The 27,258-nt window shown below is 40.9% G+C and overlaps 1 protein-coding gene across 4 annotated transcripts in view; it reads right to left on the bottom strand.

Annotated features, from left to right (window-relative positions):
* Positions 1 to 27,258, bottom strand: part of MCOLN2 (mucolipin TRP cation channel 2) — a 58,062-nt gene that overhangs the window by 20,798 nt on the left and 10,006 nt on the right. For all 4 annotated transcript variants that reach the window (XM_060625236.2, XM_060625238.2, XM_060625239.2 and 1 more), the window contains exons 2-7: positions 18,165 to 18,324; positions 12,286 to 12,459; positions 10,349 to 10,502; positions 5,990 to 6,065; positions 5,789 to 5,885; positions 3,519 to 3,618 (exon numbers count right to left, since the gene is read on the bottom strand). In XM_060625236.2, the coding sequence (XP_060481219.1) occupies positions 3,519 to 3,618; positions 5,789 to 5,885; positions 5,990 to 6,065; positions 10,349 to 10,502; positions 12,286 to 12,459; positions 18,165 to 18,324 (761 nt within the window). The remainder of the gene's footprint in view (positions 1 to 3,518; positions 3,619 to 5,788; positions 5,886 to 5,989; positions 6,066 to 10,348; positions 10,503 to 12,285; positions 12,460 to 18,164; positions 18,325 to 27,258) is intronic.

The raw sequence follows: 27,258 nt of genomic DNA, 5'->3' as shown, positions 1-27,258 counted from the left end.
GCAAGAGTGTCTGAGGGCAAACAGCTTATCCTGTGCGTTAAGGGCATAGGCAGCGAGTAAGTGCAATTCAGTGACCGAATTATTGAGGCGTGCTGAGCTTTAGATGCCTCCACTGCAGTAGGGGGAGCAGCTGGGCCTGCCTCATGGGCTGTCAGGAAATCAGGTGAGATCACTTATGCCCAGTGCTTGTTGCAACGGTACCTAGCACCTAGCACTTACATTTACTTCCAGCCGTTTTATAACGAAGAAGCTTAAATTATCTTGTGATAACATCTAATGAGTAGATAAGAAAACAACTTAACTGGAACCAAAGATAGACTTTTTCTTTCTTCCTTCCTTTCCATCTTTCTTTCTATTATCTATGTATCTTTCTATGTGTGTGTATTTCTACATACCTATGTATCTATTTCCTCCTTCTTTTTTCTCTTTCTTTCTATGTATCTATCTTTTTATCTATGTATCATTTTTTCTACATACCTACCTAATCTATCTATGTATGTATCTACCTGCCTTTCTATGCATCTGTGTATCAATCTATCTTTCTATGTATGTACATAAGTATGTATGTATCTATCTAGCTATATCTTTCTATCTTTTTCTTTCTTCTTTTCTTTCTTTCCTTCTTTTTTCTTTCTTCTATCATTGACCTATCTTTCTATGTGCCTGTATGTCTGTCTGTCTGTCTGTCTGTCTGTCTATCTATCTATCTATCTATCATCTATCAGGGCTATCTATCTATCTATCTATCATCTTTCTATCATCTATCTATCAGGGCTATCTATCTATCTATCTATCATCTATCTATCAGGGCTATCTATCTATCTATCTATTTATCATTTATCTATCAGGGCTATCTATCTATCTATCTATCTATCTATCTAGGCCATGGAATGAGATGGAGGAAATAGGTACAGTTCTTGGGAATATGGGACTGAAAGCCTTATGAAATGCAAGAAGAGCATCTAATACCTTCCTTTCTGACATACAACTAGCACAAAATCTCTATGATTTCTTATACTGGGCCTTATTTATAAATAGGAAAATGGACGCCCAGATCTAGAAGGATAAAGCATCCTTCCTAACACAGAAACCAGTATTATATTGTTTGTTTGTTCTTGTCATACTAACTTCAGACACCTTTTTAAAGTTTTTTATTTAAGTTTTCATTTTAAATCCAGTTAGTCAACATACAGTGTTCCATTAGTTTCAGGTACACAATATAGAACACTTCCATACATCACCCTGTGCTTATCACAAGTGCACTCTGTAATCCCCATCACCTATTCCACCTCCCTCTGCTAACCATCTGTGTGTTCTATATCGTTAAGAGTCTGTTTCTTGGTTTCGCTCTCTCTCAAATTGTTTTAATTTCACCTATTCAGAAAACTAGTTGGCATGTTACAAAAAGTTATTTATGAACATCACAAGTGCTTTCTTACCCCAGTGAATCTGTTACCCCCACAGGAACATTTCTCAAACTTGGTTTATAGAACACTAATCCAGAGAGATGCCCTTGCCAACCTGGTTGGGGAAGTCCTACACCCCACCCAGTCCTCCCAGAGGTCCTAAGGAGTCAGTCTTGCACACACTGCCGCTCTCACCCAGGGCTTCCCCTATTTACCACACCCCCTTTCCCTGAAACACTTGGGAAATCACCCATCAGTGGGGAACCTTGCCCACTAATGCCTACCTCCTCCAGCCCCTCATGCCTGACTTGCTACGTTTATAAAATCCAGTTAAAGTGAAGACTGGTGGCAAACTTGGGGACAAGTATTCGAAGTCATAAAAGGCAACATGAGGTTTCTCTGTGAAAATGGACAACCCCTAGTTATTTCGCTCTGTGATAACACAGGTGATGACAAGAGGAAGAGAAAAGCCTCAGAGTAAGTGAATGGACACGAAGGAGCCTCAGAACTTTCGGAAAATAACACCAAGATTCCACTAGATGTCACCCTTGCCTTTGTCCCACATCCCCCAAAGCCAGGGCAGACAGTTTCCATAGACAAAGGGGGCGGGGGATCCACTTTCTCAGCTGGTTTCCAAACTTCAACTTTTTAAGGGTTTCATGTCACATCATTTTATTTTAAATTCATATTCTCCTAGTAACAGAATCTGGTTTCTTCAAAAGACACGGCTCTGGGAGAAACTCAGATGTCAGCATTCCTACTAAGGGGTCTGTGAGGTTAGTATTTCTCTTCATTGGCCACAGAAGGGAGCCAGAACTCTTCCCTTTTGAGTAATAGGCAAGGAAAACTCCCCGACATCTAGCAGCCCTGTGGGGAGGAAGGAAACACGTTTGACTGACTAACGCTTCAGTCATAATGACTGTTCCAAACCACATTTCATTCGTGACAAAAGTTAGCTTTTCTCACATAAAATAGCTGAACCTATACCGGACTAGGCAGCTGATCTGCGTGTCTCTGTGGGAGGCAGCGTGTCTGCTGGGAAAGAGGAACCGCTTTCAAACAGAAAGAAACTAAAACTGTCTACACGGACCAGAACCTTGAGTCAGTTAATGGAAATACTGAAACCAAACCTTCAGAATCCTTAAGATGTATCGTATAACTGAAAAAGCAACAGGCCCACCGACAAATCTAGATTAAAACAAAACTAAAAGAGTTAAAAACCATGGGTATTTCACATTTTATGTTGTTCTGACAATCCTGTCCAAGGCAAATGCAGTTCAACAAAACTTGTAAGTGAAAAAACACTGACAATCCATTAACACCATCCTGACCCCTCTGTGAGAAGTTCCACAGAGTCCACCTTATACTACGGACGAAGACGTGTTTCCTGAGTAACCACCGAGTAAACCACCCAATGTTTGGACAGGCTGCTCCCTGAGCTCCGAGGGCCTTGATCCTTCCCTGCTGTCAAAGGTTCAGCTCCAAGTATAACCTCCCCAACAATCACTGGTAGATTTTCTCACTCTGCCCCCAAAGTTAACCTTTGCTTTCTTTATCCCCATCCCTTTTCACCTCCACCACTTATTCCTATTCATGACACATCAGAGATTCTACAAGCAGGTCGATCTCACTCACTAAGGCGTTTTCTACCTTTTTCCATAGTGCCCAGCAACTGCTATGTGCCAACTCTTGTTTTCGGTGCTTTCCTTGACATATGAACCCATTGAATACTCAGCATCCTGCAAGGCAGATACTATCATCACCCTCATTTTATAGAGAAAGGTACTTAGAAATAGGTTAAGTGATTTGTCCAAGATCACAGGCATAATGAACAGAACCAAGACCCAAACCCAGGCAGTCTGGCCCCAGAAACAGTGATCCTAACGACCGGGAACCCCTTCTCTCTTAAGGTGTGTAATCAATCAACATCTACTGGAACTGAACAAAAAGGCAAGGCTTTAGGATATTCTGTATAGAGTTAAATGCTTGATAATTTTCTGGAGCTCTTTCTTCCTATAGCCATCCAAATAAAGCATTTAAACATCCTGAATCCCAAAATGAGTGTCAAAGATCATCCATAATTCACAACGGGCAAGCATGTGACATACTTACTAGATCCAGATATGTTCAAGTCTTTACATTCTTCAATTTTAGCATCACTGCCAAAATAGATTTTGATCTTGCCACTGTGAGCTTTATTGTCAAAGGTAATCTGGAGACACAAATGTATGGAAAGGTTACCGCCCAGCGGAAAGTATGGTATACTAGATAAACTCTGCTTCAAATATCACTGGCATCCGAACAGCATGCTGATTCAAAGATAATTCTGGGGTGCCTGGGTGGCTCAGTCAGTTGAGCGTCCAACTTCGGCCCAGGTCATGATCCTGTGCTTCATGGGTTCGAGTCCCGCGTGGGGCTCTGTGCTGACCGGCTCAGAGCCTGGAGGCTGCTTCAGATTCTGTGTCTCCCTCTCTCTCTGCCCCTCCCCCATTCTGTCTGTCTCCCAAAAATAAACATTAAAAAAAAATTTTTTTAAATAAAAAGAAATAGTACTGATGAAACTGTTCTCATCATGTGATTCTTTCACAAGTTTCTTTTTTTTTTTTTAATTTTTTTTATGTTTACTTACTTTTAACACAGAGACAGAGCATGAGCAGGGGAGGGGCAGAGAGAAAAGGAAACACAGAATCTGAAGCAGGCTCCAGGCTCTGAGCTGTCAGCACAGAGCCCGACACAGGGCTCGAACTCACAAGCCGTGAGATCATGACCCGAGCCAAAGTCAGATGCTTAACCAACTGAGCCACCCAGGCGCCCCACAAGTTTCTATTATTAATGAAAGAATATGATCCAAAGGGTAGATATGTGGAATCTACTGAACCCATCGTACTGAGTCGTATTCAGGTTCAGAGAAATCTTGGAGCAAAACAACAACCATTAGTCCCAGGAACAAAAACAAGATTCACCAGTCTTTGACAAGGGAATACAATTATCTCATTTATGATACTGAATGGAATTTAAAAGCATTGGCTTCAACTTACTCCTTTGGGTATGAAATTCTAGGTCTTTGCTAGGGTTGGAAACTATTTTTCTGTTTGCTTCAAATGCTGCGTATAATGCTTTCAGAGGTGACAGACTGCTCCCAAGCTCCAGGCTGGATTTAAGATTTCCAAATGCCCTCAATCTTCCACATTATGTTTCTGTCATTTGGTTTACAAGCGATACGTGCTGAGTATCTTAAGGCTTGAGAGAAGTACGTTGGGGGCTTTCCTACGGGAGAATGAGGCCCCATGTGTGCCAGGCTTAGCGAAGGTGTGCTCACAGCTCATAGGGACTGAAATGGGGCCTGCAGGTTTAATTCTCCAGCCTCTGGTTTGGTCCGAGTGATATTCTTGGATTACATAGAACATGGCTTATGTGTAGAGATGTGCAGGCACTTGAGGATTTAATTACAGATCACCTACACAGTCAGCCCTGTGAGCTCTTGGCCTGAGGATCTGGGGATTTTGTAATGTGTTTTGTAATGTGTAGGTCACCCCAGGGAGGTTAATCATGCTCTTCTCTACCAGAGACATTCTTCCTCACCACATCTCAAGACTTATAATTACTTTTATCTCTTTGTTTATTTGTTTTCCGGTCTATCTCTTCCACTAGACTGTAAGCTTCCTGAGGGCCACCGCACCTCTTCAGCAGGGCAATGCCTGGTGTGTAGGAGGGACTCATTATGCATCTACTGATTGTTGTTGAATGGAGCACTCCTCTGAATTGCTGTAAGGGTGTCACAAACAACTGTCAGCTCAGCATTCAGTTTTGTCCCACGATAAAGGGGGGAGGGAGAAAGGGAAGGAGGGAGGGAAGGAGGGAGAGAAAGCATGAAACCCCATGAAATGGGGAGGCAAGTTATTCTCATAGATATGAACACATTCTCTTCTACTGCACATACCTTCTCCCAAAATAAAAGAAGCAACAACTAAGCCTTTGCAGACTGGCCCTCAGATCAAGGGGGCAGTTTCTGCCTTGAGGTTTGAAAACATTTGCTACAATAGTTGCAAAGACCTTCCTTTGAAAATAGAAAAAACATCCTAGACACTTAAAACACTTGTCATAAACTTTTTTTCTAATGTATTAGGGGAGTAAGAGGTCAAAGCCAATTTTGAAAATTCCTCTTTCCAGCCCAGAAATCTGGCTTTAAAAGGCTGGAAAGGGCTTGCTTCATTTTCCAAAATAATGGTCTCTGGATCAACAATGCTAGAAAGTGTCATTAAGCTGTTTTAAACACCACTGCATCTACACATGTATACAGGCTGGTGTGTTTTACACTTGGCATCTACAACAGGAATAGAGAAAAAATAATAAAAACCAGCTTCAGAAAGACAGACACTTGCCGTATTATGAAAGACGTAACAGTCCGGTAACTCTCGGGAATGAATCGTCTGTAGGTCAATGCCTTTGAGGTGAAAGGAAATTTCAACTTGTAAGAGCCTGAATAAAAAATATTACAAGATATAAATTATCATAGTCTTACTATCCTACTCTGCTTTCCCCATCCTTGTCTCCTGGGAAGTGAGACTTAAAAAGGTATTTACCGATAAAATTCCAGTCTGAAGAATGACGAGTTCTTCCACTCCTGAGGGTATGTGGAGAGGTCTAAGTGAACACAATCTAGGGCAAGGAAACAAGAAAGACTTTTTCAGGTAAGAATCGAATGCTAAAAGGAGTGGGGCAAAGTGTGCTGAGAAGCAGGGTACTTAAAGTATCTCTCCCCAAATCCGTATTTTTTGTAACAAGACCAGTAACTTTCCAGGAGAGAATCTGGAACTACCACTCTAACCACATGATCGAAGTTAATGTCACCAGTAAGGGGATAAACAGACATCATGCTCCTCCTGAAATAACTCACTGTTTGCGTGGTATTCCTTCCCTAAATGCATAACCTCAATCAAGTCATAAAGAAACAGAAAAATCCAGTGAGGAATTTTCTACTCTTTTAAAATGTCAAGGTCATTTAAAAATAAAAGTTAAGGAACTTTATTTTGCTCCAGATTAAAGGAGATTAAAGTAATTTGACAACTAAATGCATTATGTGATCTTGGACCAGGAAAGTGGCAGGGGGTGTGTGGGACGGGCACATGGGGTGGGGGTGGGGGGCATGGGTGGGCAGTTTTCTTTTTCTATAAAGAATAGGACAATTGATGAAATGTGAATAACGTTTGTATATTTTAGTGCCGTATCCATGTTCCTTCATGCTTTTGAACATGAAGCTGGTTATGTAGGAAATGTTTGTGTTTTGGGGAAATGTACACTGGCCTATTAAACAGGTAAAGAGACATCATGTCTGTACCTTACTCTTATACGTTTCAGGAGAAATATTTATACATTGGAAGAATGATAAAGCAAGTGTGGTAAAACGTTAGCCTTCGGAAAACCTAGAAGAAGGGATACAAGGAAATCTTTGTGCTATTTTGCAACTTTTCTGTTAAGTCTGATGCTTTCCAAAATAAAAGAGAGAAAAGAAACTTATGTTTTATTTAAGTAAAAACAAATTATGAGCTGTTAACTATAAAAGAATGATTCCAAGAACCTCACATAAAAATAGTCTCATCATTGTGTAGCTCAACACCTTGGCAGGAAAAGCAAGTAGGTCTAGAAACAGTGAGCGCCTTTCAAGGTCACAGAGCTCTGACACAGAATTGGTGGGAAGCCAGCCTGCCTGACTCCTGCCCAGGCTGTTGCTGCCCCTTCCTGCTGCCTTTGAAATGGAAACGCCGGGCCTCCTGCAGTGCCTGGTACTCAGAAAGTGCTCTAGAATCTTCGTAGACTCGATGGCTGATTCTTTAAGCATCTTCTCCCACTGGGCTTTGGAGCAGCAAAGACCTACCATCACTTGATCAGTATACGACCTTGGCTTAGCCACCTAGCGTGACTGAGCACCAGTTTCCTCACTTGTAAAATGAAGGCCAGACTGATGATACTTAAGGTCCTTCTACCTTTACCATTCTTATTTGAAGATAAAGTAAAAGAAAACAAAACATTTAAACTAAATTGACTTGAGCCAAGTGGCTATACTCCAAAAAGAGGAGCATGTTCAAAATCTCTATGCCAGATACTGCCCTAGGTCTTTTTCTCCTGTATTTCACTCAATCTAAGATATTTGTTTTTTTCACTTTTAAAATATTTCTAAAATGGAAGAGTCTTTTTTTATTTGTATTAATTTATTTTCAAGTTAGCTGACATACAGCATCATCTTGGTTTCAGGAGTAGGACCCAGTGATTTGTCTCTTACATATGACACCCAGTGCTCATCCCAGCAAGCGCCCTCCTTAATGCCCATCACCCATTTAGCCCATCCCCCCACCTCCTCCCTCCAGCAACCCTCCATTTGTTCTCTGTATTTAACAGTCTCTTCTCTTATGGTTTGTCTCCCTCCCTAAAACAGAGAAGTCTTAAAAAACATTGATGGCATCTTAGATTCAGAGAAATACAACAGCATTTGTTAATTTTATACTGCATGTAAAATTCACCTTATAAAAAGTCTATTTGGTTATTCAAATTTTGTTATTGTAATTCTGGAGTTACACTTTTTCTAAATACACATTCAGAGCTCTCAGAAGGCCGGCTGACCTGATGTCACAGTCATTGCTAATGAGACCACCAAACACCTGATAGTAACAAAACCTAAGAACTGAGGGTTTTTTTTCCCTAAAGATGGCAAAAGCCCTAAGAAAAACATCAAACCTCAAAGGAAACAAACTGGTATTAGAGTAGCAGCCTCATCGCTCAAAGAACCTGATTTACAGAGCAGAATACCGCAGTGAATGAAATAACAACCCTCTCAGAGATAAAAGGAAGGCAGATTATATATGTTCTTTAAAAAACAAGGAAAATGATGAAATGGTCATGATGCCTCATGCTGAGAACATGTAGAAAGGACAGGATAAGAAATTCAAAATCTGTGTTACAGAAAATGAAGCACTATTGTATTAGAATGACAGCCATCTAAATGTTGTAAAAACATTTTTAAATGGGTTTATAACAGTCCCCCCAGTGACGCTAAACTATAAAGCTACAGGTCTAGAGGCAAGATATGTCCACAGCATGAATTAAGGGAAACCCTTAGCTTGAAATGCACATTCAATCATGCAACTAAATATAGACCCACACAGAAAGTGGGCATACAGGCTGAGCACACCAAAGGATGATTATCTTAATAATAAAGATGATGCGAAACTCATGAATAGGTAATCTAGAACAGCTTCTACTAATTCACCTATACAAACTCACCAATTGCCTCACCAATGGAGTCTAACTCAATTCCTACTTCTATCATGTGCAGGCTTCCTCCAGTGTGTCTGAGAAAAGAAAGTCTAAAATTCGGTATCAAGTATTTTAAGAATATTCTTTACATCTTTTGAATAGATATGTCAAAAGGTTCTCTTTGACAAGTTACATTTAATAAGTCAAAAATACAACTAACTTGCTAAAACAGTCTCTCTTAAAATAAAGTCAAATTAAAAACCAACTTCTCTCCATTTGGTTAAAACTACTTCATATTCTGATAGAAGGAAAATGAACAAGGATACTACTGCCCAGTGGTCAGGTACTAAATCCTGCTGTCTGGCACTGCCTGTCTTGCCTAGCCACTGAGACTGACGTTGGCCACATTTCTTTCATCAATTTTCCAAGAAAAATCAATTGAGGAAAATGGCATATGAATCACTGGAAAATAGTGGTAAGATGCATCTTAATTAAGTCACACATTTTTAAGAGGACAAGGGGCGTTTCAAGGCTGCTGGCCACAGAACCACGCCACTGACACCTTGATGATCTCTGAAAGCAACCTGGGACCTTTGATAGTCCTGGCTTATGGTCTGTTTCCTTCAGAGTCAAGAGCATGGGACAAATTTACTCATGAAGAGTTTCTGAACAGGAAGCCTGTGGAAACAGACTCAGAACCTCTGGTTTGAAGTAGGCACCACACTCAGTGCAGAGCCCAACGCAGGGCTTGAATTCATGACCCTGAGATCAAGACCTGAGCTGAGATCAAGAGTCAGACGCTTAACCGACTAAGCCACCCAGGCATCCCTCAGAACCTCTGTTTTATAGAGGTGTTCTTCTATTATTTTACCAAAGTGTCCTAAATTGGATTGTAGGAAGTATGGTCAAATGAACCGTGCAATACTCTCTTTTTCATAAAACCATTTCACAATTAAAATGCTCCTAGGACCCCTACTCCAGAACTGTTCACTTCTTGAGGAGTCATGACTGATCAATCTTTGTAGCACATAACCCCAGTACATAAAACAGGAAGTGCCTTGGGCACAGTAAGTATACAGCAGAGATTTGTTGAATGAATGACAACCACCCCCCCTCCAGAGTCTTAAGTCAACCACTTTGCATTTACATATGATGTGCTTTTAAATTCTTAACAGAATGGCACAAAATACTTCTACTTGATTAGATACTGACTTTTTGCCAAGCCATCTCCTAAAAGAGAAAATGAGTTGCTAACCACAATTCATCTTTGAAGAACATGAATGTATTTAACATATAATAGCAAGAGCACCAAACATTTTAACATGCATTATTTCATTTATAAATATAGACTCTTATTTTTTTTTCAAAAGCCTAATTGCCTCCTCATGGAGGGAAAACCTTAACAAACAGGAAACACCTGTGCATTTACCTCAACCCCCCCCCCCCCCCCCCCCCCCCCGCCAACAATCTTGAGTTGTACCAAGAAGTTCCATAAATGCTCCCCAGTCCTATGGCAGTAAACCTGCAGTTTCCTGAGGCAGCGCCCTTTGCAGGCATATGTTAAAGCCCCAACTATGTTAGTTAGCTTAGCGAAGCAAAGTTGATCCATTTGAGCTGTCAGCACATGAGGGGATGTTTGTTCTTACCGCAGAAGATGATAAAGGCATATAATGAAATTATCACCACATTACCTACTTCAATGTCGCTGTCAATATTCAGTGTCTCATTAGAAGGAAACATGGTCCCTTTCTTGTAATGCTGCTTACAGACTTTTAAGCCAATTCTATTGTCTTCGTTTTCTCCATAACCAAGGGTCCCCAGGGATATGTTCTTTAGCTGATGATACTATTAAGAATAGTTAAATAAAAATACTTATGAGCTTTTAAGAGTTTCATCAGGAGTTACAACATATGGAATACACTTTTAGCTATTTTAAATTGTGTATATCAAAGCCCTCAATGGAACTCCCCCGTGTAAAATACCACAAGGTGATTTTCTCAGGTTGGGCAGGAAACACCCTGCCTCACGGAACTCAGAACCCAAGTAAACATGCCGACAGAGGCTCCCCCCTCACTGAGAGCCAAAGCTGAGGTGCCCTGACCTCACAGCAGACTACTGTCCCCTGGCTCCAACCCCCATCTTAGAAAACCACACTGGCCTCCAGGCGGTTCCTGGAGCTCACCAGGCACATTCTTGCCTGGGCCTTTGCTGTTCCTTCTGCCTAGAACCCTGTGTTATCTAATTGCTGGTTCACTCCTTCAGATCTTGAGTCAAATATCACCGCTTCAGCCAGGCCTTTCCCTTACTACCCAGTGAAAGTTGCAAACATCCATCAGCAGCACACAGGCTCCACCAGGCACTGCCAGTCTCCTCCTCTGCTTTATTTCACAGCAGTTATCACTTTCTGACATACCACTCAGGACCCAAGCCATCCACACCCCACAGCTCACAGTAATGAACACAACTTACATTATCTTACATGAACTTACGGTAGCTCTCGTCAACAGGACGCTACCATCTGCCTATCTGCACTAACAGGGCTTCATTAACATGTCTATCATTCCAGGAAACTTTTGTCCAGGAACATAACAGCTACAAATAACTCTATTGTTTATTTCAGGAACATCCAAAACAACTCATTTAGACCGATCATCAATTTGAAGATTTAATCTAATTAATTCCAAGACTCTTTGAAACCATGCCCCTCTCCCCACAAACCCTCACCTTGTTGTGTCCACCAATCTGAAACCATGGCATCATGTCTTTAGCCAATTCTAATAGAGCTCTCCCCTCACATTGAAAGACCCACCCTAAATCAGACTTCAAAATCTGTATTTGGACTTTGCCCTCTTCACCCAAGGCACTGATGAGTAGTCAAGGGAGTGTCTCCTGTATTTCCGTCAACAAGCTCAGTTTTACCAACATGTTTTCCAGGTGGTGTTTTCAGGCAGCTAGCATTCAGTGCTACCTATTTCACTTCATTTGTGTGGCTCTCTCCTCCAGAATTAAGTTCTATAAGAACGGGGCTTTTGTTCATTGTATTCATGATGTTTTCCCAATGTCTAGAACAGTACTCGTACATACTAAGCCCCCAAATATTTATTGAAGGAGAAAAAGAAAAAATAAGATTAACGATCTCTCTCCCCTAAATGCTTTCTTCAAGGTCCATCAATCTGGTTTCTCAATACCTGCTTAGATACAACTATATCATATCCTACTCTATATTCATAAGATTCAGCTAGGCTTACTAATGGTAAGACATCAAAACCGAGATCCTAGAATCTTAGATTTGGTATCTCATTCATCAAATCTTCTGAGATTATAAATCTACTCTTGGCTATTTGAACTGGAGTAATCTCCCAAAAGTAGTGGGAATAAAGGGACAAATAAAAAACATAAACCTTTAAGAAAAATGTTACGCAGGCAAAAGGTATTGTGTGGAAATGTAGCCGGAGAAATAGCAATGAACATTTTTTGGCAGACTGCAAAATTTAAATTAGAATAATTTAATATGTGTGTGTGTGTGTGTGTGTGTGTGTGTATATTTTTTTTTTTTTTTTTGCTAAAACAACAAGGTCAAGTGTCAATATATTCTTAAAGCATAAGTCATTCCCAACAAAACTCTTACCTGACTGAGAGCAAAAAAGATGCTTTCGTAGGCCTCCTCTTGGGTATACACACTGCAACTATAGTCATCTTCATCTGTGCCAGAATATCCTTTCAGAAACAAGTGCTTAAAAGCAACAGTGTTCTCTTCTTTGAAAGCAACCACAAGCTGGTTACTTAGACCAAAACGAACAAGCTAGAAAAGGAAATCAAATAGGAAGATGTAATTTTTACCATTTACCAGGGCAGGCAAATGCATTCTTATTATCATCACACACACCCCCCCCCCCCCCAAACATCAGCAAGAAAAATCTCACTGCTTTGGTGTTTACTAACCACGTTAGTGTCAAAATACAAGTCCCAAAGAAGAACAACCTCGTCAAGCTAGATCAGCAATTCAAAATAGTGTAAAATTAGAGGAAATGACCACTGGGATTGTTTTACCTCCCGGAGGTCAAACCCATTCACTGTCACCAAGCACCCACCTTCTGGGGATAAAACTCCCACTTATTCTCCCTTATGCTGTATCCCAGCCTGAGCGTGGGCACCAAGGGCTCTCTCTCTTTATCAGGAGGGAATGTGTTCTCCCTGCCTTTCTTGGAGTCCAATAAGTGGGGACAATTAGCAGGCAGTAAATGTTTACCAAAAAAACCCAGGAAATTACACACTCGGCTACACACATCAACAACCTCTCCTTCCCTCTCTCTCATGCACACATGCACGTGCACACACATGCAATGGCAGAAGACAAGTCAAACCTTCATAAGTCCTGTCCCCCACATCCTTCCCCATCTACTCACTTCATCTTCTCATCTGCTTTGAAGACAATACAAGTCCAAAAATTTTGCCCCAAGTCTTCATCCCACCAAATACCCAAAACGACTTGGGACTTGGTTTCTTCAGCAAGTCGACTAGGTGACTGTGGCCCTTCTGTTATTTGCTGTCACCCCATGTTTGGATATGACAGACTGCGTGGCTCTGAACAAGACATCAACTCATGAATCTTTCAGGTGAAACAAACGTTAATCTGCATCTGCCAACGTACACGTTGTTTTTTAGTGATTTTAATTTTTTAGCTTTTAAATTTTGCCTGACTTTTTGGAAAGGCTGAATAATTAAAAGTAACAGCTACCATTTTTCAGCAATTATTATAGTCCAGGCACTTTACTAACTGCATTACAAGCACTATCTCAGTTGCTAACACAAGATAAGGTGGTCATCCTCACTTTACAAATGTGGAAACTGAGACTTAGCCACATTAAATTGCCCTAAGGCACCTAAGTAGAATGAAAGCCAGGTCTAACTCCAAAGTCACTTGACTACACTATGCAATTTCCCTCCATCGAAGAATTTGTCTTTGGGACTCTTCTTATGGAAAAGAATTTAGGTGCTAGCTTCCCAGAATTGCAACTACTGTTTGAGAATGTACTTAGATGACACTCATTAGCATCTGAGCCTCACCAGGTCACATTCCTCAAATACTAAGTCAAAGGATTGAGCAATTGTTAAAGCCCAGCCAGTCTAAGGAAAATATCAGAAAAGAAGCCCCACCTCATCCAACCTGTGCTGGCAATCAGGCAATGGAAAACTAAAGGCTTTTCTGAGCACATAACATCTGTCAGTGCTGCCCGTAGGAGATGCCGGAAAAGGTCAGGTTGCTTTTTGAAAGCCGAAAGTAAACCAGGGAACCCATACACACATGATTGTTTCAAAGTTTTACTAACAACTGATACACAAATGAAAAAAAAAAACAAAAAAACAAAACTGGTATACACACACACACACACGAATTAAGTTCTTCAATCAAAGTCTGCCGAGTGCTTACTCTGTGCTGAGCTGGGATACAATGTGAGCAAGATCGAGTTGCATAGTGTTGAATAACAGGTCTTACTATTGAGTGCCAGGGACTGTGCCTAAAAGTTACATTTTTTTTTCTTTTTCTTTTTTTTTTTTTTTACTTAACTATCCAACACCCTATGAGGAGGATATTACACTGGGCTCCACAAGGACAGGATTTTTTTTTTTTTTCTTTTCTTCCCCTCTACTCAGGAACTGGAATAGTACCCATCACAATGTCAGAGTCAAATACTGAATCCGTTGATAAATATAATCCCATTTTGCACACATGAAGTCTGAAGTCAAGGAATTTATCCAGGTTGGAACAGCTAGAAGGTATCAGAATGAGGATACAAATACATCTATTAGGTTTCCACATTCATCCTGTTGACCACCTGGCCACCCTTCTTCTCAAACGGAGATACTGCCAACTTCACTCTAGAAGCAGGGATATTCAACCCAATCCTTCCACACTCAGACTGAAGCTTAAACATGCATGTGCACACTCATGCACACACACATGCATGCACGCACACACACACACACACACACACACACACACACTGTGTGGGGAATGGATAACTTAACCAAGAATGTGGCATACTATTTGCTGCCTTTTTAAGCTACCACCTTATTTAAACTCAAAGCTCATCAACTCAACTTTGGGAATGAGAGAACAGAACCACTCCCATCTGGCATCAGGAACAAGAAATCTCCTCCATTCTATTATTCAGAGAACAAGCTAAGATCCACCTATGTGGCCCAGCATCAGGTTAAGGTTGGGATTTTCAAAGCGTCTGTTAGTAGAGAAGAGAAACCCTAGGGAGGAGATCATAAGTCCCAGTCCTGCTATGGCAGAACCCTACACTCCCTATGGGGCAAGAGTAAGGAGATGACGCAATTGGTCAAATAGTTGACAGAAAAATAGTTGACAGAAAAATAGCCCCATCAACTAGCCCTTAAGATTTGCTGAAACTATAAGTCAGAAAAATTCTTACACATTAAGTGCAGCCTGGCAAAATTATGAATTTAAGACCTGATTGTGAAATGAGTGTAGGAGAAAATATTCTGTACCAGGTAAAAAAAAAAAAAAAAAAAAAAAAGATATTGCTCTAATAATGTACAAAGAATATGGGAGGGAAAGCATAGAACGAGCAAAAGAATGTGAACATCTCTCTGAAGGTTATAAATTACTGCAGAACGCAGAATAGGAATGTCTTTAAAAAAAAAGTTTCCTTCTCATCAACCCTGATAAAATGCCACCCATCTCATTAGACTTGAGGATGGAGTATTAAGAGACAGAAAAAGAGGAGGAAGGACAAGTGGGATTTGAAGGAAAGAAAGGTATTTGAGAAATCTGCTCCAATTAGATATCACCCAGGTAGCAAAACTTATTAGAATGATCCTCCAGCGGAGCAAGAGTTGAATCCCTCTCAACTTTGTCAGGGGAGACAGGGTACACTCACAGAATAAGTAAACCATCAATTCCCAGAAACAGTCTCCTAAAAGTGAAAGCAGTGAGATAGACAGCAAGGGGGACTAGTGTGCCAAGGAAAGCCACGTGTTGAGTGGTCAGGCAAGACTGGTGGGGGACTTCCAATGGCACCTGCAAGATGATGGAGAAAAGTCCACTCTGGATTTGGTGGAGCAAACAGGGCGGGGATGAGAATCCCTGGGTGCATCCACCTGGCTGGGATCTGGGCAGGAAACAACAGATGAAAGCCCATTGGAAGGCAAGTTGAAGGAGACTGTGGAAATCTAAATTTCAAGCTACACAGTCAAGATTTTCTTCTGCAGGAAATGGGTACCACAAAAGTTTCTGAGCAGGAGAGTGACCCAATGAAGGCATTCTAAGAAGAATTCATTTGATATTAGCATTTAACAGACTGGTATGTATGTAGATAATAAAGGGAGGTATAAGACAAAGTCTGGAAGCAGCCTGGTTAACTTGCCTGTATTCCTAGACTGCACAATGAGAACAGGACCCAGGTCTGGAATAAAAACAATCTGAGAATAAGAATGCAGACTCCAGAGTCAGACCAAGGGGCTCCAATCCGACTCTACCACTTACCAACGGAATGGTCACAATCAGGTTACTTCCTCTCTTTGGCCCCATTTCCTCATCCACAAGAATCGGGCAGTAACTGACCCCACCTCACAGGGTTGCAGTGAGGATGAAATGAGTTAACACACATAAAGCACTTGTGCCTGGCACATGGTGAAGGCTACACCACATGTTACATCTCAGCAGCAGTAACGTATTGACAGCTGTATTCCCAACAGAATACACAGCACAGGTTGTGCTTCAAACATACTTTAAATGAACAAGAGAAGAGTCTGTGCCAGAGACAGAAGATAGTGAGTGTGGCAAAACATAAGTTGACACGGTTTTGAAGGAAGAATCTGGGGGATTTAATAGATACCAGGACGAAGAAGGTAAGTCAAAGATGGTGATATTCTGTGCCTGGATAAACTAGAGTTCTAGTAACATTAATAGACCAAGAAGCTGAATGGAAAGCTGGTTTGGCCAGAGAAGAAAGTGGGAAACAATTAAAATTAACCAAATGAAACAGGGGACATTATCTCTCCTCCTTCCATGTAATACTAATAATGCACCCACTTTATAGGATGCCAAAAGTAAGACTTCAAGACCAAGAATTAAAATGAAAAATAATTTTAAATGGAGAAAGTCAAGCATACATATTTAACAGTGGCCCTGTATCTCAATTTTGTTGGTTTTTTTTAAGCTTGTTTGTTTTAAAGCAACTTGGTTACCCTAAAACTTGATGCACTGAAAGCATGTTATACAGTGAAATACCCTCTTTATGATCACAGAATAAAGATGCAACTTCAGTTACAGCAGGAACTTCCTCTCATCTCTAAGACTATATGAAGGTATTTTTAGCAAGGTATTTATTTTTGTGTTCCAGAAATAACATCTTTTTAAAAAATATTGTTTAATTTTTAATTTCTATTTATTAGAGCAAGTAGGGAGAGGGACAGCAGGAGACAGAGAATCTCAAGCAAGCTCCATGCTCAGCATGGATCCCACAACCCTGGGGTCATGACCTGAGCGGAAATCAAGAGCCGGACACTCAGTCGACTGAGCCACCCAGGTGCCTCCAGAAATAACATCTTTATAAACATCTTTGCATGGATAACAGAATGATTATTTCATTCTGGAACCAAATACCCCAAATCAGTAGAGTTTCTAAAAGGGTATGCATTTTAAATGTACTTACCTAGAGAGGCACCCCCCTCAAAAAAAAAAAAAAAACCAAAAAAAAACTGGTTCCAAACCACAGTCTCAAAAACTAGATGACAACTTTGATGGCTGTAGTGATGCTGGTGATTAAGTCTCAAGGATATAAGGGCACCTGGGTGGCTCAGTTGGTTAAGCGTCTGCCTCTTGATTTCAGCTCAGGTCATGATCTCACGGTTCGTGAATTTGAGCCCTGCATCAGGCTCTGTGCTGACGGTCCAGAACCTGCTTGGGCTTCTCTCTCTCTTTCTCAAAAATAAATAACTTAAAAAAATATGAAACTCAACAGAAGATCCCAGTGTGTAGCCTTTGTGTGCTCCTGCTAGATGGGGTGGAGGTGGGTAAGCGTTTACTTAAAGCACTTAGCTACTGATGGAAGGGAGACAGCGTTCTGATAAATCCCAACACAGAACAGTCAAAAATGCGGATTTCAAAAGTGTATTTGAATGAAGATGAGAAATTCGAAGGACACCATCACCTGGGATTGAGCAGATTTTGCCAGTCTACGTGCTTCACTCGGATACAGAACTCCACCCCCACCCCCACAGACATACAGGTCTACTATTCTATACAGATCTATGATTTATCTGTATTTACCTCATAATCCCTTACTAAAACAAGGTCCTCATCAAAACTGAACTTCAACCTACCCTCTGCCCTCCAGAGTCAACATAATTTTACAGTTTTATGAACTTGAGTGTGGACTTTTCAGAACAAAAGTTAAGGGCGGAACACCTGAAAACTGTTTCACCTTGTGGTAAGGGAAAAAAAAAATCCCCGAATAAACTGATAATATGAATTACCTGCGTGGTGACCATGGCTATCTTCAAAATCTGCAGCCCCAGCTTCCACGGGATCTGGTGTCGGGCTCGGTATTTTTCACAAGGGTTCATGAAATAAAACTTCAGGTCTTCCCGCAGACATTCCTCTTTCACCTCAGAATCAAGATGAGCCATTGCATTTCTGCCACACAAGACCAGTTTTTAAATTAGCAGAACATCTTGTTCATCAGAGAGTTTCTGAATAATGCTTTCCATTTGTGTTCTTTACCCATTCTTACAAGCAAAATTCTCTCTCCAAACAGTAACCTCCTTTTCTCTTTAGAAATCTGAAAATTATTCAGGACCCTCTATCACCTGCCTTTCCACATAGTTTTTCATCTTGTTCAAAATAGCCATTCTCAAAAAATTTGTAAGAACAGGATTTTATTTGCAAGACTCATCAATTCCTACCTCTCAACATATAGCATTCACCTGTCACTGGAATACTAACAAAAACTAGATAGGATAGTTTCATGATACTCCAGGTACGAAACCACAGAAATTTAGCAAAGACTAATGGAATTATATTGCCATGAAAATAGAGAATCTTTGTTCTATAATGCTGTACTCAATGATTATGCCCCTTCTTTTGATTATACAGCAGTGATTACAAGATTCAAAATGTAGATACCTTTAAAAAGTTAAAATAGTATCTGTTTATGCCTAGTCAATTATTTGTGTCACCTTACATTAGTAAAGTTTTCTTTTACTATTTTGAGGACAGTGGACTCAGAAATGGGCATGTGACTCAAGCTAGGCCAAAAAGAACCAATGAGTTATGGTCACAAGACTGTGATTATATCTGATGGGAGAAATGCCATCCTTCCAACTAAGTTGTTGTCGAATTGGGGCGTGCAAAACAATCCACTGGCAGTATAGAAAGTATTAGTATTTCTATTTTATTCTTTCCTTTTTTAAATGTGTTTTATACTTTAATCTTTTATTTTACATAAACTCTACACCCAACATGCAGCTCAAACTCACTACCCTGAGAGCAAGAGTCGTATGCTCTACTGAGCCAGCCAGGTGCCCCTATTTTATTCTTTACCTTAAAAAAAAAAAACTGAACTCTACTAATAATTAATACAACATGGAATAATAGTGGTATATAATGGCATATAATTTATAAATAACATGTGCTTAACTTTTACCATTGGATACATAATCAACAAAGTTTGCAGATCATAGACTTAAAGCAAAGGCTGTGAGTCTGGAGTCTGTGAAAGCCACCTTGCCATCATAAAAGAGCAAGTCAGAGAGTGAAGCTAACACAGAACAGACAAAAGATAGACACTAAGCCTAATGGCAATACTTGAGTTCCTTGATCCAGCTGTACCTGAAGCCATTCATCTCAAGACTTTCAATTTGAGCTAATAAATACTCTTTGAGGCTTAAGCTAGTTTAAGTTAGACTTCTGTTTCTCACAACAGGAAGTGTCTTGATGGCAAATTTAATGAATAAATTTTACTAAGTTCAGCCAATCACTCAAGGTACTCATCTCTAGGGAAGTTTCTATAATTGGGGGTCATTTGTGGGCACCTTTTCACCTGAAATATCTGAATGACCTATTTTTATACTGACTTCAGATCTACATTATCCACCCCAATTAAGAAGTTTTAAAGAAGACTAAAAAGGAAAGACTATTTTAAGGCTTATATTAAGACTATTTAAGGCTTATACTCAGTTAATAATTTTCTATTTTTAAATTGATTTTTAGACCTTCTATTTCCAGAAATAGTAGGCTAGGTTATTCATAATTCACCTGCTGGGCAGAAGGAAGGGAAAAAAAGGAAGGAAGGAAGGAAGGAAGGAAAAGAAGGAGGAAGAATGTAAGAAAGGGGAAAGGAAAAAGAAAGGAAGGGGAGGAAGAGGGATGTTAGAAAGAAAGGGAAAGAAAAAGAAAGAAGAGAGAGAAGTCAGAAGTCAGAAGTCAGATGCAGTCAAAATGCATATTTCTTTTGGGGAGTGCGGGAAGTTAGAGGAAATACCTGTAAAAGACTAAAGAATCAGAAGTAGAACAATATGTCCTAGAGATCTAACACATGATATAGTGAATATAAACAGTAATGCTGTATTATAAACATCAAACTAGCTAACAGACTAGATCTTCAAATTATCCCCACCACAAAAAAGAAATGATAGGGGCGCCTGGGTGGCTCAGTCAGTTAACTGTCCGACTTCGGCTCAGGTCATGATTCACAGTTTGTGAGTTCAAGCCCCGCGTTGGGCTCTGTGCTGACAGCTCAGAGCCTGGAGCCTGCTTCGGATTCTGTGTCTCCTTCTCTCTCTGCCCCTCCCGCACTTGTGCTCTGTCTCTGTCTCTCAAAATAAATAAATGTAAAAAAAAAAAAAAATTTTTTTTAAAAGAAATGATAATTCTGTGAGGGACAGAGAAGCTAACTATTGCTATGGTGGCCATTATATTACAATATATACATGCAACAAATCAACATGTTGAACACCTGAAATTTGTACAATGATATATGTCAAATATATTTAAATTAAAAAAAACTTGTAATAAAGTTTCTAAACCTGTAAACTTGTAAAAATGGTTCTCAGAACACTTAAAAATTTTTGAAAGCAAGGAACGTCTGGTCTAGTCTTGGGGAGAACCTGGAGAAGTGCGGGCACGTGTACTGAGGCTTCAGTCTGCAGCCCTGGGAAAGGGGAGTGAAGGAGCCAGGGTTCAAGGCCCAAAATCCATCCAAGACCTGCTAGGAGATCCTCCTCAGATGTAGACAGGGGTCCCAAAGTGCTAGCACCTTATCAGAAAAATAACTAGCAACGGGGCGCCTGGGTGGCTCAGTCGGTTAAGCGGCCGACTTCAGCTCAGGTCACGATCTCACGGTCCGTGAGTTCGAGCCCCGCGTCGGGCTGTGGGCTGATGGCTCAGAGCCTGGAGCCTGCTTCCGATTCTGTGTCTCCCTCTCTCTCTGCCCCTCCCCCGTTCATGCTCTGTCTCTCTCTGTCTCAAAAATAAATAAAACGTTAAAAAAAAAAGAAAAATAACTAGCATTAAAACTGCCTGTCCCCAAGCTTAGAGCACTACAGAAAAGGCCAGAGTAGTTTCAAATAAAAGAAAAGGAAATTTAAGAAACAGGCCCATCCTGAGAAATGATGTCCACAACACAGCCCTTTGCGCCTCACACCTGGATGAGCCAGAGAACATCAAACCAAGCTTGCTTGGTTTCAAACTGAAACTGCCCTCCATCTCCCAGCAAACTCACACAGACTTCTCTGGAGGTTCATCCTAGGACTTGGGCACTCTAACAAATAACTTGGAAAACACATTCATCAGCTGGGAGTAAGACATAACCAAGCACATGAGGAAACCAAGCAATATGGAACAGCCTACTTAGAAACAGGAGCAGAGGGGCGCCTGGGTGGCTCAGTCATTTGGGCGTCCGACTTTGGCTCAGGTCATGATCTCAGGGTCCATGAGTCTAAGCTCCACGTCAGGCTCTGCACTGACAGCTCAGAGCCTGGAGCCTGCTTAGGATTCTGCGTCTCCCTCTCCCTCTCCCCTGCTTGTGCTCATTCTGACTGTGTGTCTCAAAAATAAATAAAAATGTTTAAAAAAGAAAGAAAGAAAGAAAAAGAAACAGGGAGCTGAAAAAGAGCCAAGTATATCAGAATCAGACACAGGTTAGAAGACTCATGCTCAGCATATTGAAAGACAAGAATAGGTACAAATACCTCTAAGACCAACTTGGGGAAAACAAAAAATACTTTCAGAAATGAAGAATCAATGACCACATGAGTCTCATCTCAAAAGAATGAAGAGACCTTTAAAATGTGTTTGCCTGCATCCATTCTAGTTACCTCGGGACTCGATCTGACCACCTTACCATGCACTGTGCTGGGAGAGCTGGGTACTCGGGACTCAAAGCTGGAGAGGTTCCCCGAACTGCTGATGTTCAGTGTCCAGTAAGAGAGAAAGACTTACGAAAACGTATTCCCAGGTTATCCCATAGTTCAGTGAGTGTTGCACCATAGTGTGAAAGCACTGTGGAAATGGGCTAACTCTGGAAGAGGGGGACACAGAGCCAGAGGGAAATCCATCATAACACACAGAGGGGTAAGTGCCACAGGGATGCCTGACAAAGAGCACTGAGGGAGGCATTTCCAAGAAGAAAGTGGTATCCTGACAGCTCATCCTCCACCACGAACCTTCAGACCCCTGGAACACACCAGAAGAAGTTTTCGTGGGCCTGTCCGAGCAGGGCTGAATTTAGAGTTAACCACCATTGCTTCAGCAGAACCATATTGCTAACGTATTCATCCTGATGATTCACAGTAATTTTTTTTTCATTTAATTAAACGAAAAGGGACATCTGAAAAGTTGTGATAAACCCTCAGGAGAAGGCATGGAAACTCCTCTCCCACATACACCCCTGGCCTCTAGTGTGAGAAACACCATGCTGATGAAAGAAGACGTGGTCTTCTTGAAAACAGTGATGTGAAACACAGGGCATTAGGTCAAATACTCGCTGAACGCCTTGTGGGCCCAGCTCTGCCAGAGACATTTTCCTGCCTTCCAAGAGCTCAGTTCCATGGAAGGGAAAGAGATGAACACATAAAAGTACCATAAAATGTGTTCCCTGCTGTAAGTGAAATCTCCATTGAGCACCCCCGGAACAGAGAGACCACAGTACCTCAATTGCTTCAAGTGGCTTCAAACAAATCTTTCAGCTGCTGGTTTCTTTGACTACATGGCCATTAAATGTTCAAAAAATGGTAACTGACTTTAACATTATCCTAAGAAACCTTATTAAGAAAATAAGTCACAGGCAAAAAAAAAAAAAAAAAAAAAAAAGAGAGAGAGAGAGAGAGATAACAAACATCAGAATCATTTATTGTGTTAAATTATTGACATTACTCCACCCATCCAGAAGTTTTTTACTTACAGAGCAGTTGTAAGACTTCTAGCAATGTGAAGGATAAAAAGAAAAATGAAAACGCTAGCATGAAGAACTTCCCCCTCAGGCATACAGAGCCATCTGGTGAAATAAAGAGTAGTACTAGCCAAATATAATCAACAGAGGATAGAAAGATAGAAATACAGAAAAAAAATTAATGTGAATAATAAAGTTACAGGATGAGATGGCTGTTTTTAGTAAGTCCAACTTGGGGCTCCTGGGTGGCTTAGTCAGTTGAATGTCTGACTCTTGATTTTGGCTCAGGTCGTGGTCTCACAGTTCGTGAGATCAAGCCCCGGATCCAGGTCTGTGCTGCGGCATGGAGCCTGCTTGGGATTCTCTCTCTCTCTCTCTCTCTCTCTCTCTCTCTCTCTCTGTCCCTCCCCAGGTTGCATGGTCTGTTTCTCTCTTTCTCTCTCAAAATAAATAAATAAACTTAAAAAAAAAAAATAAGTCCAACTTAGGTTTAGAAATAACATCTGAAGTTTGGAAGAAAAGGTGATGATATTTTGGCTTAAAAATTCTAGAATCTCAAGAATAATGTAAATGTACAAGCTTTCTAAACTTTACTTTTCTGAGAGCTTTTTCTTGCACCCCTCTTCCCAATTTGTAGATCTGCCCTAGTTCCCTGTTCGGTGAAGGGTATTAAATACACACTCAGATACAACTGGACATCCTATAACAGAAATATAATGGTGTCAAACAAACAACCAATGCAAAGTGAAACAGAAGGAAAACTAAAAACACAAAAGAGGCAAGACAATATCACAAGACCAAAACATCCCTGCATTTGCCACTTAATCATGCAACACCCTCCTGTGCTCAGGCTGGGTGCTTGGTACAGGAAGCCTGAAGCCGCGATCACAACTGTCCAAGCAAGAGTTAAGTCAGCAGGAAAAACACTGCAAGCTCTATCACAAATGATGAAAATCAGCAACAGGTTGAGAAAAGGACAGAGAGTGGGACTCATAACTCATAACGCAATTCAGGGGACGAGAAATTGCACCATGAAATCAGTCAAGGAAGAGAAATCAGTGAAGATCGCACTCTGACCCACCAACTGTGGGTTTGTGAAAGTGAAATTGCATGAAATAAATAAGAGTAATCAGGACTCATGAATTATTTATGTTTCACTAAACTATAGGAAATGCACGATCTGGATTATTTAAGCTTAATAAGTGGCACTGTTAGAGACCAAAATAGCAGAGGAAAAAAGCACCATATTGGTGAGCATAAAGACAAAATCTAGAATAGAATGGAAATTCACCCACATGATGGGCTAGAATGGAAAACTAAAGAGGACTTAGGAGAGAAAGAAGCCTGAGTCTTAGTGCTACGGGTGAGAAGTCAGAGAAGAAGCACATCAAAGCTCCCGTCTGTTATTAAGAAAACCTACTCTTCCCTCAGATGCTCAAGACTGTGTGATGTCCCCTAATTTTAAGGCTATCATGTGTCCGAGGGCAATTCCAGCTTTAACAAATCAATGACTAAGAAAGTCTATGGAAGCTTGAAGTTTTTTCAAAAAGCAAAAGAAAACAAGGTACCAGCAATTCTTAACCTCGCTGGGGTCATAACCCCATGTGAGAACCTGTGAAGGCTCTTGGCCTTTGCCTCAGAAAAATACACAAAGTTCAGTGATGGTACCTTGTTCCCATTACCACGATCGGCTCAGCAAATAAGCTAACCAGCCCAGGCCGCTAGTTTTTCAGTTTGCATGACCCTTACCCTACTCAAAAAGAGATATGAAAGATTGTTTTCTATTACAGTGGCCTCCAAAGAGGGGTGCGTGCACACAAGGGACTATTCACTGGTATGTGAGAAGAAAGGGTTAGGGCTACTAACTGTATTAACCTAGCAAAGAGAGAAGATTTACAATTTTACACATTTTATTTTTGAGACAGAGAAAGAGAGAGAGAACAAGTCAGGGAGGGGCAGAGAGAGAGAAAGGGGATCAGAGGATCCAAAGCGGGCTCTGTACTGACAGCACAGAGCCCTATATGGGGCTTGAACTCACAAACTGTGAGATCATAACCTGAGCCAAAGTCAGACGCTTAACCGACTGAACCACCCAGGCACCCCTAAATTTATGAGTTTTATCATATGGATTATTATGTATCATACCCAAGCTGCCCTCACTTGGCCAGAATGCCAGATGCCTGTGTTTCATGTAGGTATGCAAGGCAACCTGGGGGGGGGGGGGGGGGGGGGGGGGAAGCAAGATCCCAAAGTAGGGGGTTGATGTTGGTGGCCTCACTGGTTTTCAGCATATTCCTACCACTTAAGGTTTAGGTGAGCCCATTTAAGCATTTTTGGAGTATATTATCCAGTTTAGTCAACCCTCACAAGGTGGGCAAGAGACATAAAGATTCTTACAAAAAAATGAGACTCACTGGAACCAATGAGGGCCTACATTAGCATCAAGAAAATGAAGACACAAATACTCTCCTAATATAAACTTTGTTTTCCATGAGTTCAAAAAAGATGAAAGGGGTGCCTAGGTGGCTCAGTCAGTTAAGCGTCCGACTTCAGCTCAGGTCATGATCTCAGGGATCTCACGGTTCACGAGCCCCGCGTCAGGCTCTGTGCTGACAGCCCAGAGCCGAGAGTCTGCTTTGGATTCTGTGTCTCCCTCTCTCTCTGCCCTTCCCCCATTTGCATGCTCTCTCAAAAATAAATAAACATTAAAAAATTTTTTCAAAAACAAATATGATCTGAAAAGAAGTTGGAAAAAAGAAACAGATTTATCAAGAAAACTATTCAAGATATTGGCCAAAGCTACTATTGTTAAATGTATGCGTTATACCCCAAGTTATTAGGTAATGACACTATGAAGTCATAATGATGTAAAGTCACTGCATTTAGCAATTTATTTTAATATCCTACCTCACCCTTTAAAATGTTCGTTTTACCTATTTTATAGAATATAAAACAATATACAAACATACATTCAGAGAGGGGGGATGTTCTTTTAACTGATGGGGGAAGTTGTCAAAAATATTTGGGGGGTGCCTGGGTGGCTCCATGGGTTAAGCGTCCGACTTCGGCTCAGATCATGATCTTACAGTTCGTGAGTTCGAGCCCCGCGTCTAGCTCTGTGCTGACAGCTCAGAGCCTGGAGCCTATTTCAGATTCTGTGTCTCCCTCTCTCTCTGCCCCTCCCCTGCTCATGCTCTGTCTCTCTCTGTCTCAAAAATAAATAAACATTAAAAAAAAATATTTGGGACTACTTCTCCAGTGTTTCAGAGCTCCAACCACACCACCACCATAGATGTGGATGTTCTTGTGTTACCACTGCTGATATTACAAACTCCTTAGCTTGGGAGAAATTGGTGTTTGTTCCCCAAGATCCTGACAGACATCCCTGTTGAGGTATCTTGTTTTGATGCAGTGGCACTAGAACAGAATGGTTTTCCTAATTCACAACGATCTCTTACTAGTCACACAGGATGGGACCGCAGAAGCAGGTGAACCACTTCCCAAATCTATCCCTCCTGTACCCTTAGCAAGGGAACAGTAAGTACCACCAGGAACCTACATTTATACAGCTCTGCATTGTCTGGTCCCACCTACCTCCCCAATGTCATCTTTCCCCGCCAAACTTAATCGTCTACATAATTTTATTTTATTGTTTTAATGTTTATTTATTTTTGAGAAAGAGAGAGTGTGAGCAGGAGAAGGGCAGAGAAAGAGGGAGACCGAATCTGAAGCAGGCTCCAGGCTCTGAGCTGTCAGCACAGAGCCCAACGCGGGGCTCCAGCTCACCAAAGGTGAGATCATGATGCCAAGTTGTTTGTTAGATGCAAAGGTTTGATAGACTCAAGTTAAACATTTTTGCCTGGAATATATCATAGATGACATCGTATACTTCATATGACATCCCATCCAGAGATACAATATCAGATTGATGCACAGGGTGGGCTTTTTAAAGTATAAACTGTATCATGTCAATATTGCCTAAATCCCACTTATGGCTTCCTTTGCATTTATTCTATACTACGAAGTCGGACGCTTAACCGACTGAGCCACCCAGGCACCCCTCATCTACATAATTTTATTTTATTTTTTTTTTTTTAATTTTTTTTTTCAACGTTTTTTATTTATTTTTGGGACAGAGAGAGACAGAGCATGAACGGGGGAGGGGCAGAGAGAGAGGGAGA

The sequence above is a fragment of the Panthera onca genome, chromosome C1 (genome assembly GCF_046562875.1).
Source record: "Panthera onca isolate mPanOnc1 chromosome C1, mPanOnc1 haplotype 2, whole genome shotgun sequence".
NCBI classification, from domain to species: Eukaryota; Metazoa; Chordata; class Mammalia; order Carnivora; family Felidae; genus Panthera; species Panthera onca.
This window is presented reverse-complemented; position numbering and strand designations above follow the sequence as displayed.